This window comes from Rhamphochromis sp. 'chilingali' (assembly GCF_963969265.1).
Source record: "Rhamphochromis sp. 'chilingali' genome assembly, chromosome: 8".
NCBI lineage: Eukaryota > Metazoa > Chordata > Actinopteri > Cichliformes > Cichlidae > Rhamphochromis > Rhamphochromis sp. 'chilingali'.
This window is the reverse complement of record NC_137935.1, coordinates 26,968,649-26,985,986: the sequence shown is the minus strand read 5'-3', so window position 1 is coordinate 26,985,986 and position 17,338 is coordinate 26,968,649. Positions and strand designations below refer to the sequence as shown.

The following is a 17,338-nucleotide window of genomic DNA, read 5'->3' as shown; positions in this document are numbered from 1 at the left end:
GAGAAGAGAGGGCTAGAGAAGACCTCCTTAAGGCAGACAGTGAGGGGGAGATAAGATCTGAAATTGCTTATAGATGCTCCACTAACTCTAGCCCACACACACGCCCATATTGTACTGCATAAAATGACACACACGCACACACAGAAACTGACACATGCACACCCGGACACACCCTCACATAGAGCTCAGTGGGAATGGAGGAAACAGGATAAAAAAAAAAGAATTAGAGCATCACAAGAGAAAAAACAGGACACGGTGAAGGAAGGAAGTAAAAAGGAGAAAAGGAAGAGATTTTTGTTGTTAAATAGTTTTAGGCTGCTCTGAGGATTTAGTCCTCAGGGGATCAAACAGCTGAGCTCTAACTGGACCAGAGATGAATGGAGGGACACGTTTAAAAAGAGAGAGACAGAGAGAAATGTGAAGTTTATCATTATAATATTTTGAAAGCCAGTTTAACATCCAGATTTCATAAGGCCTGTTGTCAAGGGTGAGACAGGAGAACACCCTCACAAAAGGCCCAGTGTTAGTTTGTTTCCAAATCAGTTGTCTTTTATAAATTACAGGGTGGTCACCTCATAATTGTTGCATGTGTTTACATACTCATTTGTGAATACCCCCCCGCGCTCTGCTTATAGTATGAGACTAGAGTTTGATTAACAATTACTGATGATGACTAACTGATTTAAAAGATCGGTGAACTCTGATTAAATACGATGAAGTAAAAAGTGATTAAAATTACATACCCTACATATGTATGGTATAAAAATAATTATATTTTTTCAGTAAAAAGGAAAAACAGTCTGCATCGCATAGATTCTTTTGCCCACAAGAGGGAATTCAGTTAAATTAATATTTTATTCTGCTATCCTTCTGATCAGATGGAACAAGTGGGAGACCGCAAAAGGCATGTTGAAATGTACCTACCAGCAGAGAAGCTTGGATTACACATCAGGGGTGGAGCAATCCTCCCAACACAGAAGCCTAATGTCACCACAACATACAGGTACACACACACACACACACACACACACACACACACACACACACACACACACAGAGAGATTATCACAAACATGTACATAATGGCAAACGTTGTATTCTTACATTTGGTGCATTTGTTTTATTCATGTGAACGCTATTTGTAATTTTATGTGTGTTTATGTATATTTAACTAGTCGGCGTAATCCCATGGGTTTGATCATTGCTCTTGATGACCATGACAGCGCAGCTGGAGAGCTATTTTGGGATGACGGTGATTCCCGAGGTATTGTCTCCTTTTTTCTTTTTTTTTGTCTGTTTGCTAGTATGTTGTGTATTGCTATTACCACTGACTGGATTCTGGATACGTTTTTTTTTCATCAAATGAAAGTTCTTATCTTTTTGAGTACAAAAAAAGGATATTAGCCAATCACTTTCAGTTAGCTCATACGTATCAACAAGCTGAAGCTGTTACACTTTGCTGTGTAACTATGCATCATTTGTGTTCAAGTGCTGTGACAAAGATAAAGCTCTGTGTGTGCTTCTCTTTACAGACACAGTTAAGAATAGCAACTACATCCACTACAAGTTCACTGTTACCCAGGTAACTTTCCCACACAAGTTCATACATCCTTTCTTTCAAATTGAGCCAAAATATTTCTTTCAATCTGAGCTTAAGTCTAAAGTTCAAAACCACCGAAGAATTTTGACTTTTTCATTCCACTTTACCACTCATGGTTGACCAATGTTGGGATGCTAAAGTATTGCTGGATCAAACGTTTTTTATGCTTTAAACTGCACTGAGGACTAAATTGGATGTTTAATGTATACATTACGTTACATTACATTACTCTGGGGTGCATGGCACTAAACTTAGTGTGTGTTTTCAATTTGCAAATCTGGGATCATTTTTAGAAGGTCAAATTATGTGACTGTGTCATAATCATAGTCTGCTGTCTTGTAGGGAACACTGACGATGCAGGTGACCAACAATGGTTACAATGACCCAAACAACCTTAAGTTTGACAACATTATTATCCTTGGGGTACCTACTGTCCCCGCATCCGTCTCTGTGACTGATGTTGATGCTACAAACACTACTACAATATTAGATAACAACAATATAGACTACGATGGAGCCAAGAAGGTAAATACAAGCATGTTTCTAGACATAATTATGCAAAAAAAGAAGCAACCTTTATTGTTTTTTTTCTTGTTTGTGTTTGTCACACAGTCTTTATTTATAACACACGTGAATGTAGATTTTGTCAGACTATAGGTGATCTGCAGCAGCAGAAACCATTTGAGTAAAAAAATCAAATATAGGAATAATAAAAAGAAAATCTCTAATCTAATATCGACAAACAAGCAACATATATGACAGATATATTTAGTGAGTAGTTAATGGAAACAATCAATATCAATATTATCAATCAATGAATTAATATAATAATAAGAAGAAAGCACAGACTCTAGTATTGCATGACTGATGCAGAATGGATGACTTCTACAGCAGCCACACTTCTGTCATTTGTTTCAGTTTGACCAGGAATGAAACCATTATTGTTCACTTCAAGGTTAGCCTCTAAGTGTAACAAATGTTAACAATTTACATTGGGTGAAAATCATAAAAAAAAAAAAACATCTGTGAGAGTGTGTGGGGGCATGTCATTACGAGAAAGAGAAAAAAAGAGTGAAAATGAACAACTAAGAGCAATGATTCTACAATAAGTGCCCAGGATTAGGAGCAAAAAGGCAAGAGTCTGTAAAGTGTCGAGAGACGCTTTAAGCAGTACTTTTTAGATTTGTTGTGTGTGTGTGTGTGTGTGTGTGTGTGTGTGTGTGTGTGTGTGTGTGTGTAAGTAACTGCATGTACATACACTATGTTACGTTCCCCTGGGGGGGGGGGGGGGGTCTAGGCGTTAAGGGGGAAGCAACAAAAGTGACCGGGTCAGAAAAAGGAGTCAGGGAGGCAAAACAGTTAAATAAAACAGTTTTATTGAAGTTATTCAACTAAAAGAGACGGACAAGCCGTTATCACCATAAAACACCAACAAAACACAAACAAAACTCAGGCGTTGGTCAAATAAAGCAAAAAGTCAAAAGGAAAGCGCAGCTCACTAGCTGGAAACCACACTACACAGCTCACTAGCTGGACAACACACTACACAGCTCACTAGCTGGACAACACACTACACAGCTCACTAGCTGGAAACTACCGCAGAAACACTCAGCTCACTAGCTGTACCCACACAAAATGGCACTCTGGCCCAGAGCTCACCCTGCTCTGGGCTTAAATACCTTTAATTGCTGATGGGAGTCAGCTGTACAGGAGGGAAAGGTGGCATCTCAGGTAGGAGGTAGTGGGACACGCCCACACAGGCACCTTCAGGAGGAGGCCCTGCTAGGGCCGTAACAACTATCAAGTATATGTAGCTGTGGCAGTGTTTGTGTAAATCCTTGAGGTCTCCTTGGTCACGGGCACAACCTTACATTTATCACAAGACACTGAGTTGTAATAATTTTCTGCGTGTTAAAGGCATCTGTGCTGTTAAACCTAAATTCTGGTTTGTCATGTTCATCAGTCTCCTTTTGCCTAGTCTGACCAATGAACATAGCTCACAGCTGCTAAAGATCATTAGTTTCATACACACTAAAATATAAATCAATATTAAACAAGTCAGCCTGGAAGCTAAAATGTGTTTTATTTGATTACTTTATTTGATTTTTAAACAATTCATTCTTACTGTATGTTAGGGATGTTCTTGGTGACTAACTTGTTAGTGATGTAAAGAAGAGAAAAAAATAGACATAATAGACAAAAAATAGAAAAAAAAAAGTGTGGACACTTTGGCTAACCTTAGCAATGCTAGCAGCGGTGATGCTGTCCACATCCCGATGTGTCATAAAGATGACACAGTCACATCGCCAGGCAGATCTGGGCTTTGTTCTCAATGGCTTCTGTAATCCCTGCACAAACACTTTCCTTCCTTAAAATTTATCCAATCCACAGGTGCTGACCCTGCAGAACCTTGACTTGATCTTGGGGGAGACGTATGTGGTAGAGTGGAAAGTACTACGTATTAACTGTCATCCAGAGGACAATGCAGATCAGGCTAAGTGCGAGGCCAGAGGCTGTATCTGGGATGTAAGTAGCCTACTGAATTTCTCATGTCGTAGGCTAACATACACATATCATTTAATTTTTCTATCAAATAGTTGGAATTCTGTGTTAAAGGTAAATGATGAAAAGTGCAAATGCTTTCATTATATGGCAAATACTACTATGCAGACCAGCAGAAATCCAAATGAAGCATATTTGGATAAACATTTTGCTTTCAAAACTGCAGTAAATGAGCATCATCAATGCCCAAACACTTACACTTACCCAGCTTCTTTGAAACCTGTTGCTGGCATCAAATTCAAAGTTAGCACATATTAGAAATGCAATGACAATATCTCAGTTTGAACATTTGATTTGTTGCCTTCCTAACAATTGACACTTAAACATAGCCTTTTGGTGATTTGATGGTGTCAGTCTTGAAACTTTATTTCATAGTGCTCCGTTATGTTTTCTTTTTTCCCTACATAGCCAATTGCCATTGAAGGTGCCCCAAATTGCATCTATCCAGAAAACTATGGTTACAATGTCACATCATTAAGGGAAAGTAATGAGGGGATGACAATTGATATCATTCGGAACACAAAGTACAGGAGCAGTGGCCGTCCACAGTCCCGTGATATTGACACACTCCGTGTTGACATTAAATATCACAGCAGTGACATGCTGCAATTCAAGGTGTGTGCCTATTTTTTTGTTTTGTTCACGTAGTGGGGCAATAATTGATTCATGATTGATGTGCATAAATTGATGCAATAACAATTCCTCCACATGCAGATCTATGACCCAAATGATGATCGCTATGAGGTACCAGTGGAGTTGTCGGTTCCTACAACTCCTGAGACTGAAGAGAGCAATAGGCTTTACAGGGTCGCTATTGTCAAGTACCCATTCGGCATCCAGATTATTAGGAATAGCACCGGGACTATAATGTGAGTATCCAAAAGTTTTAGGTATGTTGAGGCTTTTCTTTAATGGAATTTTTTTTTCATGTGTTAAAATGGGTTTTCAACACTTGTATTTATTTGTTAAATAAAGCATAAATAGATAAAGCATAGATAGATAGATCGATATTCTCAGTTTTTCTTAAATAATACTAAATTGTCCCACCAAGTAATAAAGTCAAAAATAGGTTAAAATTTCCATTTCAACTATTTCAACTAGAAACTCTTTTATCCTAAAAGATTAAAGTAACAATGCTGAGTCAAACCCTCTGGTGCAGTTACGCAGTCACATGAGATATGCTCAGGAAAGTTTCTCAGTCCATCAGTGCCTGAAGTTGTTTCCGCTTGTTCAGCATTCATGATGATGTCACATGAAGCAGCACAGGTTTGGAGTCTATTCAAAGAATATTTCAAAGCAAGGGTGACATTATTTTGTAGTTAAACCTCCAATGTTTTTTTTTGGAACCGTCAGCTGAAATTTTACTAATTAAAATTTATGTTGAAGGGGTGCCTGCAGTTGCCCATGGGTCTTTATGCCTATTTATTTAAACATAATGTGAATTACTACCTTTGACTACTCCTTACCTCAACCACCACACGCCTTCTCTTCTCTTTTCTTTCTCTCGTCTCTCATTGGTTTAATTCCCTGTCTTTTCTCCTAGTTGGGATTCATCTGTGCCAGGTTTTACCTTCTCAGACATGTTCATCCAAGTGACAACTAGACTGCCATCTCATTATGTTTATGGTTTTGGGGAAACAGAGCATAAAACTTTTAAGCACGATCTAAACTATCATACCTGGGGTATGTTCTCCAAGGACCAGCCTCCTGGTGTAAGTATACCATAAACACGTAATGTTTGTTTCATTGTTTCATTGAAACCATTTTTATGCTTGCTATGACATATGTAAAAGTTATGCAGTGAGTCTCTTTAACCTCCTAAGACCCCAAATCTTCCACGGCATGCATTTTTAATTTCTCTTTGATATTTGGGCACATTGGGGAGCGATGAATGTAAAAACAAAGAATTACCAGATTTTTTTTTACCTTATTTTTGTTTTTAAAAAAATAAGAGCCACATATGAGGATATTCGTTCAAAATTTTGATAGAACAGTAGCAGTATAATGTCCTCGTAAGTGGATATCAGGCCCTTGTAGAGCAAAATTGAGTATTTTGGTCTAAATAACCCAAAATGTGATGTCCACATATGTGGACGCCAGGTCCTAGGGGGTTATATGACTTGTAGAAATTGTGAAGAGTAAACCACTTTCTAGACTATGTAAAGTTCTCTCTTTTTCTTATTAATGATATTTGTGTTTCTATTGACATGACCATTTGTCATCAGGTTTGTCATCACAATTTCAAGGTCAGTTAGGATATAGTTCACATCACCATTATCAAGGGTAATTTTTTTTTTTTTTTTTTTTTTTTTTTCTTTTTGGCCTGTCCCGTTTGGCTCTTTTGCCCTCAGAATTGTTGTCTAAAGGCAAAGAAAGATGCCCAACGGATTTACTTTACCAAACTGACCATCCCAGCCTTGCCGTAATGGTCCATTTGATTCACCTTTTATTGTTTATTTTAGTTTCACTTACTGAATACGGGACAGACTTGACTGGGGGAAAGAAGGGGAGAAAGAAAGAGGGAAAGAGAAACAGCTGAGAAGAGGGACGGGGGAGAAGGGCAAAAGACAAAAACCAACAGAACGGGCAGAGAAAAAAAAATGCATATATCAATCACCTGGATCACCTGCTGAGAAAGAAAAAAGAAAGCAAGCAGAAGAGAACAAGAGTAATAGAATAAACAACATCACAATGATATATGGGAATATGACAGTAAATACTAAATATTAAACATTATTGTGCAGCACATAAGATCAACAGAACACAGTGTGCTTTGAGGTAGGAGCCAAAAAGGGTGTAGTTTGTGGGTGTGATCACCCGTGTGTACACCTGTGAGCATGGACGCGCTTGTTTTTTGTTTTTTTAAAAGGTTCCTTCATGTAATAATCTGCTAGAGGGTGTGGGGGGGCCACAGCCCCGTCCTCCAGGGCATGAAGCAGGTGTGGAGGAGATCAAAACTCCAGACATCCAGAGGCCCCCAGAACACAAGAGACCAAGGAAGACCAACAGAGGGGCAGCTGCGCCACTGTCCCGGAAAGAGCTGAGGAGAGTCCCAGATGAGGGCTCACTCAGCAGCCGCGGAGCAGAAGCCAGGGGGAGTTGCAGTGACGCGCCCGTGAGCTCCGCCGGCAGCCAGCTGCGCCTGAGTGACCGAGCCCCAGGCCGAGAGGCCAGGGGCACCCCACCTCCGAAGTGGCCCGAGCGAGCCCCAGGCTCCAGGCCCCGATAAGCGGCCACCAAGGAGTGAGCCGGTGTGTACCTGGATGCCCATCCCCGGACACAAAGAACCACCAACGCACCGATGTCTGAGGGGGTCCGCCACTGGCAGGGGAAGTGGTGGTGGGGGGAGATAGGCCTCCAAACCTTGGAGGGCCTGAGATGTCCCCAGAGAGGTGGCGCCTGACACCCAACCTGACATATAGACACAGACATACAGGCACACACAGATACAAACATCCATTCCCACCCTCATGCTCTCATATGCACTTACTCCACACTCAACCAACGTGGAGACAGACATAAAGAGACATTGTACACACGATCACACTCCCCAAGCGTACTCTACAAACCGGGTCTAGGTGCCCCCGCCCCTGGAGGGGGGAACTGCACCCAGACCCAGGTGGTGTTTCCCTTTTCCCTGCGGTGGGGGGAGGCAGACCGCCCCGACTCCGCAGCAGCAGGAAGGCTCCACACTCCAGACCGCAGTCGGACGGCCAACTCCTCCTCCTAGCCCCCCCGCTCCAGCAGGTCGCAGAGAACGGGGGTGAGAGAAGACTCCAAACCTCCCTCCACCCGCTCATTGTAGTGTTGATGCATGTGTGTTTTAAGGTGCATTTTAAAACAAACAACCATTATCAAGGGTAATTGCTGAGCTTTTAAGATTACACCACAGGGTTCAGATAACTGTTATGGGACTTCTTGGAGAGGAAGAAAATTTAAGTTGGGGAGGAGGCCAAATAATTTAAAGATGGATAATGAAACACTTAAAAAATAATAGCTGAATCCTTGGTATATCAGAGCTAAAATATACTGTGGAGAGGGCATCTTCAGTCATTAAGCATGTAGAAATCCAGAGTATTTGAAGGAAAGGTTTTGTAAGGCACCTGAAAAACTGGTTAACCCAAATTTTGCTTTATTTTGAAGAGTGTCCATGGTTGAACTATTAGAGTCCATGTAAATGTTTCCAGAATGAAAATCCGTGTCTGCACATTTGTTATGACAGAGTAGTCGAGAGAGACCACAAGGCTTCAACTAGTGAATTATCTAATGACCTTTCTCCCTCTTAAGCCACAGCCATCACACTATGTACCAGGGCCATAAGGACACACTCACACTTATCAAGAAGAGGCACACATCTAAACACAAGTGACACAAAGGCAGAGCAGGTCCTCAGCGACACTGTATTACAATTCAACAACTTCTTATGTACCAGAAGTGCAAGAGGCTGATAGAGTGTAACGTGCCCATGAGTCTCAGGATAGTGACATCTGAAAGTGGCAGATTCCCTGTCCCCCACCACCTTTCTGTCTGTCTTTGCCATGTCTGACTAGTTCTATTCTAATCTAAGCACTGAAGACAAGAGAACCTCTTGGATTTTTACTAAAGGAACACTAACTTGGCATTGAATAGTATGGTAGCAAACAAGCTACAGTCTTCTCATAATTAACTGGCTCCTTTACTTAGCATTCAAACTTTATATTTAAAACTTTTATTATGTGCACGTTAATTTACATAGAAGATAGCTGTAGGAATATGTTTCTCTTACTCACTCTGGGGAAAACTTCAGAATACAGAGAGTGCTGGGAGCAAGCCCATTATAGCTGGGTTGCTGTCATATCCATAAATAAAATTAGAAATGTACTGTCAGGTGAAAAGAAATGTGCTAAAAAAAACAAAGCTGTGCAGAACTCAGCATTAGCACAAACCACACAGGGAAATTCCTTAACCAGCATTCACCCATTTCACACTGTGAACTTGATACTTACTTTTTTTGTCTCTCTCCTACAGTACAAGATGAATTGCTATGGAGTCCATCCCTTCTATATGGGTCTTGAGAATACAGCTGATGCTCACGGTGTGCTGCTGCTAAACAGCAATGCTATGGGTGAGAGAAGCACACACACACACAGAGTCCCACGGAACTTGCGCATGAACACTATTGCCAGGTCATGCGTATACACAGATTTAAGTGCATCCATTCACTTTCACATGTACACACAGTCATGCTCAATTATGTATGCAAGTAAGCATTTAATAATTAATGATGAATTGCATCTTATAAGGTTTGAGAACAATTGCTTTGATATTTGCATAATGTAGTAAGCGCATCGCTGCCTCTGTATATTGTATTCATCCCATGAAACACAAATGGACATGCATCACACAAACTGTCCTCACATTTCTCATGAGGATAGTTATGCCTTCTGTGACATCGTGCTTGTAACCTATTGGATTATTAGACTGAATATTGTAGTCTAAATGTCTTCACTAAAAGTTTTTGTCGGCATTACTGTACACTGCTATTTATGCTAGTACACACTGTACCAAAATGAAATAAAATGTTTCGTTTGTTACTTATGCATCTTCTCCCTCCTTTCTTGAATGCATGCTTTAAACACTAAAATATATAGTGGAAACACACACACACATACACACACACACCTAGGCTTCATGTAAATTTCTAAGTAACATATAAATTTTTAAGTAACAAAAATCTCTTTTATGCTTTGTTTGCAGATGTGACTTTACTGCCTAGTCCAGCTTTAACCTACCGAACTCTGGGAGGCATCCTGGATTTCTACGTGTTCATGGGTCCGACGCCTGAGATGGTGGTGCAGGAGTACACTCAAGTAAGTCTTCTTGGACTTGTGGTTTGTTTGTGCCTGTGTGCGCCTGTGTGTTTTGTGTCTGGCCCTGGGCCGCTGTTGATGGACTGCAGCAGCTGTGACTTCTTCGCTTCATTGCGCTCTCTCATTTAGCCAATCTAAACACACATATGCACACACACACACAGTGATACACACACACAGACACAAATAGTCAAACAAACACTTTATGGACACTGTCCCGTTTTCCTGCAAAACAACTTTTGCCTGTGCTTAACTGTTTTGGTTTCCTTGTTTGCTTTCTTCTGAACAGTTGATTGGACGACCTGTTCTACCTGCCTATTGGTCCCTTGGGTTCCAGCTCTGTCGCTATGGTTACGCGAATGACAAGGAAATAGAAACGCTATACACAGAAATGAAGACAGCTGGTATCCCCTATGTAAGTTCCTGGTGAAAGATTTTTTTTTTTCGAGATGTCTGAAATCACCATAAGAACAGCACCAAACCAGCAAACTAAATGCAGTTCAGAAAATATCATTCAAAGAAAGTTCGCACATGTATAGTTTTATATTTGTTTATATTAAACACTTTTTTTTATTTATTTAACATAACATGTGAGAAACAGAAAAAGTATGTTTGTAAGATCCTTCCAAAGGAACCAAGATAGGTTGACACGTAGAATTTTCCTCAGGAAATAAATTATGAAAATAATCTTATTATACACCAAAAAACACATACAAAATAATAACAAAAAAGCAGAAGAAGGAGAATAAATTAAGAAAGCTATTTAAAAAACTGATCTGTTCCAGATGTCCACTAAACAGTAGGCAAAATACCTACATCACTTGAATACTGCTAGCACTGTGGGTTTGCTACACCATAGTATCATTTTACCTCATTTTGGTCCCCTTACATACACTGATGTGGTTCTGTAATTTGGATTTATTGGTAAATATAACTTCTTTCCAATTACACAGTGCAACTTCAGTATGATTTAGTCCATCTTGAGTGTTTGACCTTTTTTCTCTCTTGAGAAATGGTTGGAGATTGCTACTTATCCTCTGAGACCATTACTAGACCGCGTTCGTTTGACAGTAGCGCTGCTGATTGAAGTTCTGCCTTCTTTATCTAGCAAATCCTTTATCTGTGGTGAAGATGCTTTTTTTGTTTCTTATAGAACAAACCTGCCTAATGCTTTGGATCCAAGTGATCCTGTTTCTTCAAAGAGTGCTTTGCCCCTTTCTCTACAGTCAAACTATTATGTTCTGACAATATTTGACATTATATTTTGAAATCTAAGACAATCCCATATTTATTTATTTAGATTGGTGAACAATAATTGTACGTTTCTTAACTTCTTTCTCTGATAAATTAAAAAATTCACCTGCCAACCAAACACCTCCTTCTGAGCAAGTGAAACAACTTAAGGAACTCTGTCTGCAGGACACAATGCTTATACTCTCTATAAAACATGTGGCTCAATTACATAGCAGTATATTTGTCTGCTTTTGTCTGATTTCATTCAGTCAGTGCAACTGCACAAGGAATTATTTCATTGGCTTCATCTGGACAAATGCAACCTGAAAGCTTATCCATTGTAGGTTGTATAGTGCAGAGCCATACACTCAGTGGAACAGACAGAACTAAACCCAACACAGTATCTATGTTTTTGCAGTATAATGATTGTATGTGGCCTGTAACTGAATTACATGAAATTGGGTTTTCGGGAGAAGAAAAATGGAGACGTGGACTTTGTGGATTACACTGGGTACATCCAGTTTAACCTAATCAAATGTGACCTATAATTTTATTTGAAATTCAATCAATTGTATGTTTCACAGCCTCTAGACATTTCCAGTTTGTACTACACATTTCCTCACAGTGAAAACTGAAGTGCATATTAGGGTAACATTTTGGCCAAAGATGTCCTATGAGGAAACAGGCCAGAACCGAATCCTCTTCATTATGCAGAACAGAACACAAGACTTTCCATCAATAATCAAGTGATCCCCAGAATATGCTTTCACAAAGCCCTAACCTGCAAGAAGCTGACACCAACCAAAAAGATTCCTGCATCATTAGGTGGAATGAAGGATTGCAGAAAATTCAGATACTTAAAAATGCTACACATCAGCTAGCTTTATACACGAGCCAGCTTTAATCTTCCACAGACATTTTAGGCAACCAAAGCAGATCAAGTGTTATTTTCATTGGAAGAAATGAGACCCAGAAACAAATAAAACTCTCACGTCTCCTACATCCCATGTGTAGCATGCATTATAAGAATAGAGCAGCCGATTTGACATATTTATCCGCTACAGCCCAGCATATGACACCTGTGTATGAAAAGTTATCAGTTGTTATTATCATTATTTATTAATTAATTATACTTGAAATGTGCAATCCACTTGTATTTTAATTTTTATTCCTATTTTTTATTCTATTTATCCCCTTCGTATATTTTATTTTATTTATATATGTCTCTGCATTTGTGTGTGTGTGTGTGTGTGTGTGTGTGTGTGTATATATATATATATATATATATATATATATATATATATATATATATATATAATATTCTGTAACTCTGTAACTTCTGTCGGTGCTGTGCTTTTGGAGACCGAATTTCCCAGAGGAACCCACCCGAGGGATTATCTTATCTTATCTTAATTATTATTATTATCATTTGTATCCAAAGTGTTTTAGCTGTTTAGAGGTTTAGTAAGAAATGTGTTTTTAAAAACAGCTTTAATTTAAACGTAATTGTATCTACTAACTCTGTACACAAAAATGAACATGCAACAAAATGTTAGTTTAAATTTTCTTTTAAGCTTCAATTGGCATCTTTTGCAGGATGTGCAGTATGCAGACATTGACTACATGGAGCGTCAGCTTAACTTTGTCCTGGACAAAGACTTTCAAGGACTGCCTGCCCTGGTTGATAGCATGAGAGACGAGGGCATGAGGTTCATCTTCATTCTGGTAATAAGATATTGAGATCTTTACATTGAAGTAAAGCTTAATCATTAGCAAACACAAGGCAGATGTAAATAAAATAAAATTGATTGACTCTAATGTCAAATGTAGTGTAATTTCCATTTTATAAAGGATACATCTTACTGAAAATCTGCATTCTCTCATGTACTGAATACACAACACTTGTGCATTTCCAATTCCAGGATCCCGCCATCTCAGGTAATGAGACCCAGCCCTATCCAGCTTTTGAGAGAGGGATAGCAGCAGATGTTTTCATCAAATGGCCCCAAACCATCAGTGATGGCATTGTGTGGGGGAAGGTAAGAAGGAATGAATGTTCACAAAAAGTTAAACAATATATACTTCAGGATTTGCTGTGTTGAAAAAGAGAGATTGTGCATGTTGTGTAGCAATCATTTGTGCTATCATTATTTTTATTATATTTATATTATAACTGTTACAGGTGTGGCCTGATTATCCCAATGTCACTGTAGATGAAAGTCTGGACTGGGATACTCAAGTAGAGGTACAATATTTTCTGTATTCCATATATATGTGTGTGTATATATTTGTGTGTATGTGTAGAGAGACAGAGAGAGAGAGACATTAATCATTACTGGGCTCTTTCAGTTTTCATATTTCATTTTCTTCTAATCTCCAGCTCTATAGGTCATACACCGCATTTCCAGACTTTTTCCGGAACCAAACGGCAGATTGGTGGCACACAGAAATTAAAGATTTCTATGAGAATACCATGAAGTTTGATGGTATTTGGATCGTGAGTGTCCTGAAATAGAAAATCCAATAAAGGCACCTTGTTTCTGTTTACCACTGATTCTACCTGATTTTCTTTTCAGTTCCATCATCTATACTTTATGTTTTTTTGAAGGACATGAATGAGCCTGCAAGTTTTGTCCATGGCACAGTTGGAGGAAAGTGTCTTGGTGATCCAGTTCTGGAAAATCCGCCATATATGCCACGTAAGACAGACTACAGTATTCGTTTACCATGAGAAATAATTAGGTTATTTAACAATATCAACATAAGCTGTGTGTGTGTGTGTGTGTGTGTGTGTGTGTGTGTGTGTGTGTGTGTGTGTGTGTGTGTGTGTGTGTGTGTGTGTGTGTGTGTGTGTGTGTGCATTTTGCAGCCTTGGAGTCAAAACATCTTGGTTTAAACCATAAGACTCTGTGTATGAACAGTGAACAGATACTCAGTGATGGAAGAAGAGTCAGACACTATGATGTCCATAGCCTCTACGGCTGGTCCCACTCCAAGCCTACCTATGAGTAAGTATATATGCATTTGTATGTGTGCCGTATGTGCCTGTTTGTGTGTGTGGTTTTATGTGTATTTTATATATGTGCTTTTGTGTATTGCTGTTTTCTTTCCTGCCAGCTTCAGAAGCTGCTATACGGTATTGTTTTATATATAACAAGTGCATTTTTCGCCTACAAAAACACAGTTCTTTTCATTTTATTTTAACATGAAAGCATAAGCTATCCATGTAACTCAACAAATATGAGAGCTGCTCAAGTTTTATGACATAATAATCACAACATCCAGGCCATTTCACCCGAGAAATGTAAATCATCCCAAAGAAATGCTGATGTTGATGATGAATCTAAATCAGAAACCCAGACATGGAAGGTAAAACACTGATATCTTAAAGCTAGAAAAGTATTTAAAAAGACACTACTAATTTACATGTAAATACATATTAGTCACCCAGCTTAATCATTTCCAGCGATTAAGAACCCCGGAATATACTTTCTATGTGTTTGGTTCACGAGCGACTTTTTGTCTTTAAATATATTATCACCCCCTGCTGGTAATGCAGCTTCTGCAGAGGCAAAGTGTGAAATCGACATGCAGAATTGGTGTTTCTATGACACGTTTTGTGATATTGGGTTGTTTATTTCCATATCCATTTATTTCCAAATTTCTGTGTCCTTCTTCTTTCCACAGTGCCCTTCTGGATGTGACAGGTAAAAGAGGCATAGTGGTCACCAGGTCCACCTACCCCTCTAGTGGAAAATGGGTTGGACATTGGCTTGGAGACAACAATTCTGGTTGGGATCAGCTTTACAAATCCATTATAGGTACATACAGATATAATTGTTTTCTTTAAGATAAAACTTGTTATTCATAATTAATGGTATTCAACAATAATTATTTGGGTCTTTTTTACTTAGAGAAAAAAGTGACAAAAAACCCAAAACAAAAGAAAAAATACAAATCCACAACTTTCCATATTCCTGTCTTCTACAGGTATGATGGAGTTCAGTCTGTTTGGCATCTCTTACGTAAGTATCATCATCTGTCCGGCTTTTGACAAGATGTAATCTTATTGAGCGATCTTGCCCTCGCTAAATAGATTACAGTAGCTTGAATTATGTTATTTTGTTTGCTTGACCCATTTGATCAGAGGACATTGTGAAATACAACGCGAAGCATGCGACTAGATGCCCCACCTCACTAAAATTCCCATGTATTACTCCGTCAGGACATGTTATTAAATTAGCAGTCCTGAATGAATCGTACATTTTATATTCTTGTCCTGGCTCTCTCTGTCTTTACTTGTTTGCTTTTTTCTCTTTGCGCCTCCTCTCCCCTCGCATATTGTCTTTCTGTCTTTTCTCCCTTCTGTCCGTCCAATAATAGTTATAAACTGACACCTTATTGATTCTTAATTGAAGACTCATTTGCATGTGTCCAGCCCAGCTGCAAGGTTATACGATGGAAAGACATCTCAGAAACACGATGATTGCAAAATAAATAAACTAAAATACCATGACCCCAGTTCCTGTAGATCAGAAGTTCTTTGTAGATACACCTGCTCTTTGATACACATGTTTCTTCTTTCTGTCTATCTCCATCTCCTCACACACACATTGATAAACTCAGACTCTTTGTCTCTTTCAGACCGGGGCAGACATATGCGGGTTCTTTAATCCAGCTGAATATGAGATGTGTCTTCGTTGGTCACAGCTGGGTGCCTTCTATCCATACTCACGCAACCACAATGGCAAGGGTAACCCGGTGAGTGAATTAAAAATAAACTTTTGTAGACTCAAGAGAATATATAAAAAATGTTTATATATGGACTTGGTGTCTTTCTTACGGAAGAGGATTAGGGTCACAGAAAAAAAAGTGTGTATGTTTTTTTTCCTTCTTTTCCAGAATTCTGAGGAAAAAAGTCAGAATTCTGACTTTAATCTCTGAATTTGGACTTTTTTTCTCAGAATTCTGGAAAAGAAGAAAAAGAAAGACGTACCCACTGTTTTTTTTTTTGGAAGGCGCCCTAATCCTCTTCCGTACTTTCTTCCTCACGGTCTTTGTTTTTTTTTTTTAATCATACTTTTCGTTTCGTAAAGTGAAGTTATGCCCAGGAGTCCAGGAACAATTTTTTTTAAACCACTGAATAAAAGCACATAAAATGTCCTTAAACACACTTCAGAAGATACAGCATCGGCTACTTACATGAGTATATAAGAGCAAAAACAAGATTAAATGTCACCAGTGCAGTGTATATGTAAAATATAATGTTGTTGTAATGATTTAAATATACATTAATACATTTTTGTTCAACTTTTAAATTGCATTTGTAAAAATTAAATATCAATCATCTGGGGGAAAAAATATCAGCAATTCCACGAAAACTATGACATTGTATATCCAAAAGTAGTCATGTTTTTATATTCATGAAATCTTGTAACTTGCATTTGCCTAAGATTAAACTTCACAACATTCAGCTCCGAAGGTTGGATGAAGGGTATATGAGCTGCTTCTTCTGGCCTTAAATGACACAAATCAAGGTGCTCACTACATCTGAATTCTCCTATAGCCAGCATGTGTTTGTGTTCTGAAAATATGGGGTCAAATTCTACTGATATATTACGAACACATACCAGCTTTTGTGCAAACTAAGTTACTTCCTATTTCCTTTGCCATCTCTTTCTTAATCTCTGTTTGACATACGTGCACACCCACACAAACACACAGAAGGATAGACCTGTTCGGCGGTGTTGTGTTGGTGGCATTCATTCAAGCGCTGACCTTTAAAAGCGTTGGAACACATCTGAGAAATCCAATAACGCCCGTCCGGAGATCGATCCCACCAGGCGAAATTTCTCTGCTCTACAGTCTGCAATACTAGACAGGACACAGTTGTGTATGTATATGTGGGCGTGTGTTTGTGTGTGTGGGTCAGTGCCTGTGCTTTTTAACAACATGGAGTGGGGATATAATTGAATTCTCAAGGTGATCTGGGCACCACTGCACACCACCTAACCTCCACACACACATGCACGCCATGATACCAATTGTTTAATAATGGGTTGCAAATGGATGTTTAAACATGGGTAAAACTGGC

The 17,338-nt window shown here is 39.0% G+C and overlaps 1 protein-coding gene across 1 annotated transcript in view; it reads left to right on the top strand.

Moving 5' to 3' along the window:
* The window catches only part of LOC308401670 (sucrase-isomaltase, intestinal-like), a gene marked incomplete at its 5' end in the record, with an annotated part of 61,221 nt that overhangs the window by 33,121 nt on the left and 10,762 nt on the right, over positions 1–17,338 (top strand). Inside the window, 20 exons of the mRNA XM_080889996.1 lie at positions 879–1,003; positions 1,176–1,264; positions 1,533–1,582; positions 1,943–2,125; positions 3,992–4,126; positions 4,571–4,777; positions 4,877–5,031; positions 5,706–5,874; positions 9,170–9,266; positions 9,899–10,011; positions 10,301–10,426; positions 12,841–12,969; positions 13,167–13,283; positions 13,427–13,489; positions 13,625–13,741; positions 13,853–13,943; positions 14,114–14,252; positions 14,932–15,065; positions 15,235–15,269; positions 15,889–16,005. Coding sequence (XP_080746122.1) covers positions 879–1,003; positions 1,176–1,264; positions 1,533–1,582; positions 1,943–2,125; positions 3,992–4,126; positions 4,571–4,777; positions 4,877–5,031; positions 5,706–5,874; positions 9,170–9,266; positions 9,899–10,011; positions 10,301–10,426; positions 12,841–12,969; positions 13,167–13,283; positions 13,427–13,489; positions 13,625–13,741; positions 13,853–13,943; positions 14,114–14,252; positions 14,932–15,065; positions 15,235–15,269; positions 15,889–16,005 — 2,391 coding nt within the window. The remainder of the gene's footprint in view (positions 1–878; positions 1,004–1,175; positions 1,265–1,532; positions 1,583–1,942; positions 2,126–3,991; positions 4,127–4,570; positions 4,778–4,876; positions 5,032–5,705; positions 5,875–9,169; positions 9,267–9,898; positions 10,012–10,300; positions 10,427–12,840; positions 12,970–13,166; positions 13,284–13,426; positions 13,490–13,624; positions 13,742–13,852; positions 13,944–14,113; positions 14,253–14,931; positions 15,066–15,234; positions 15,270–15,888; positions 16,006–17,338) is intronic.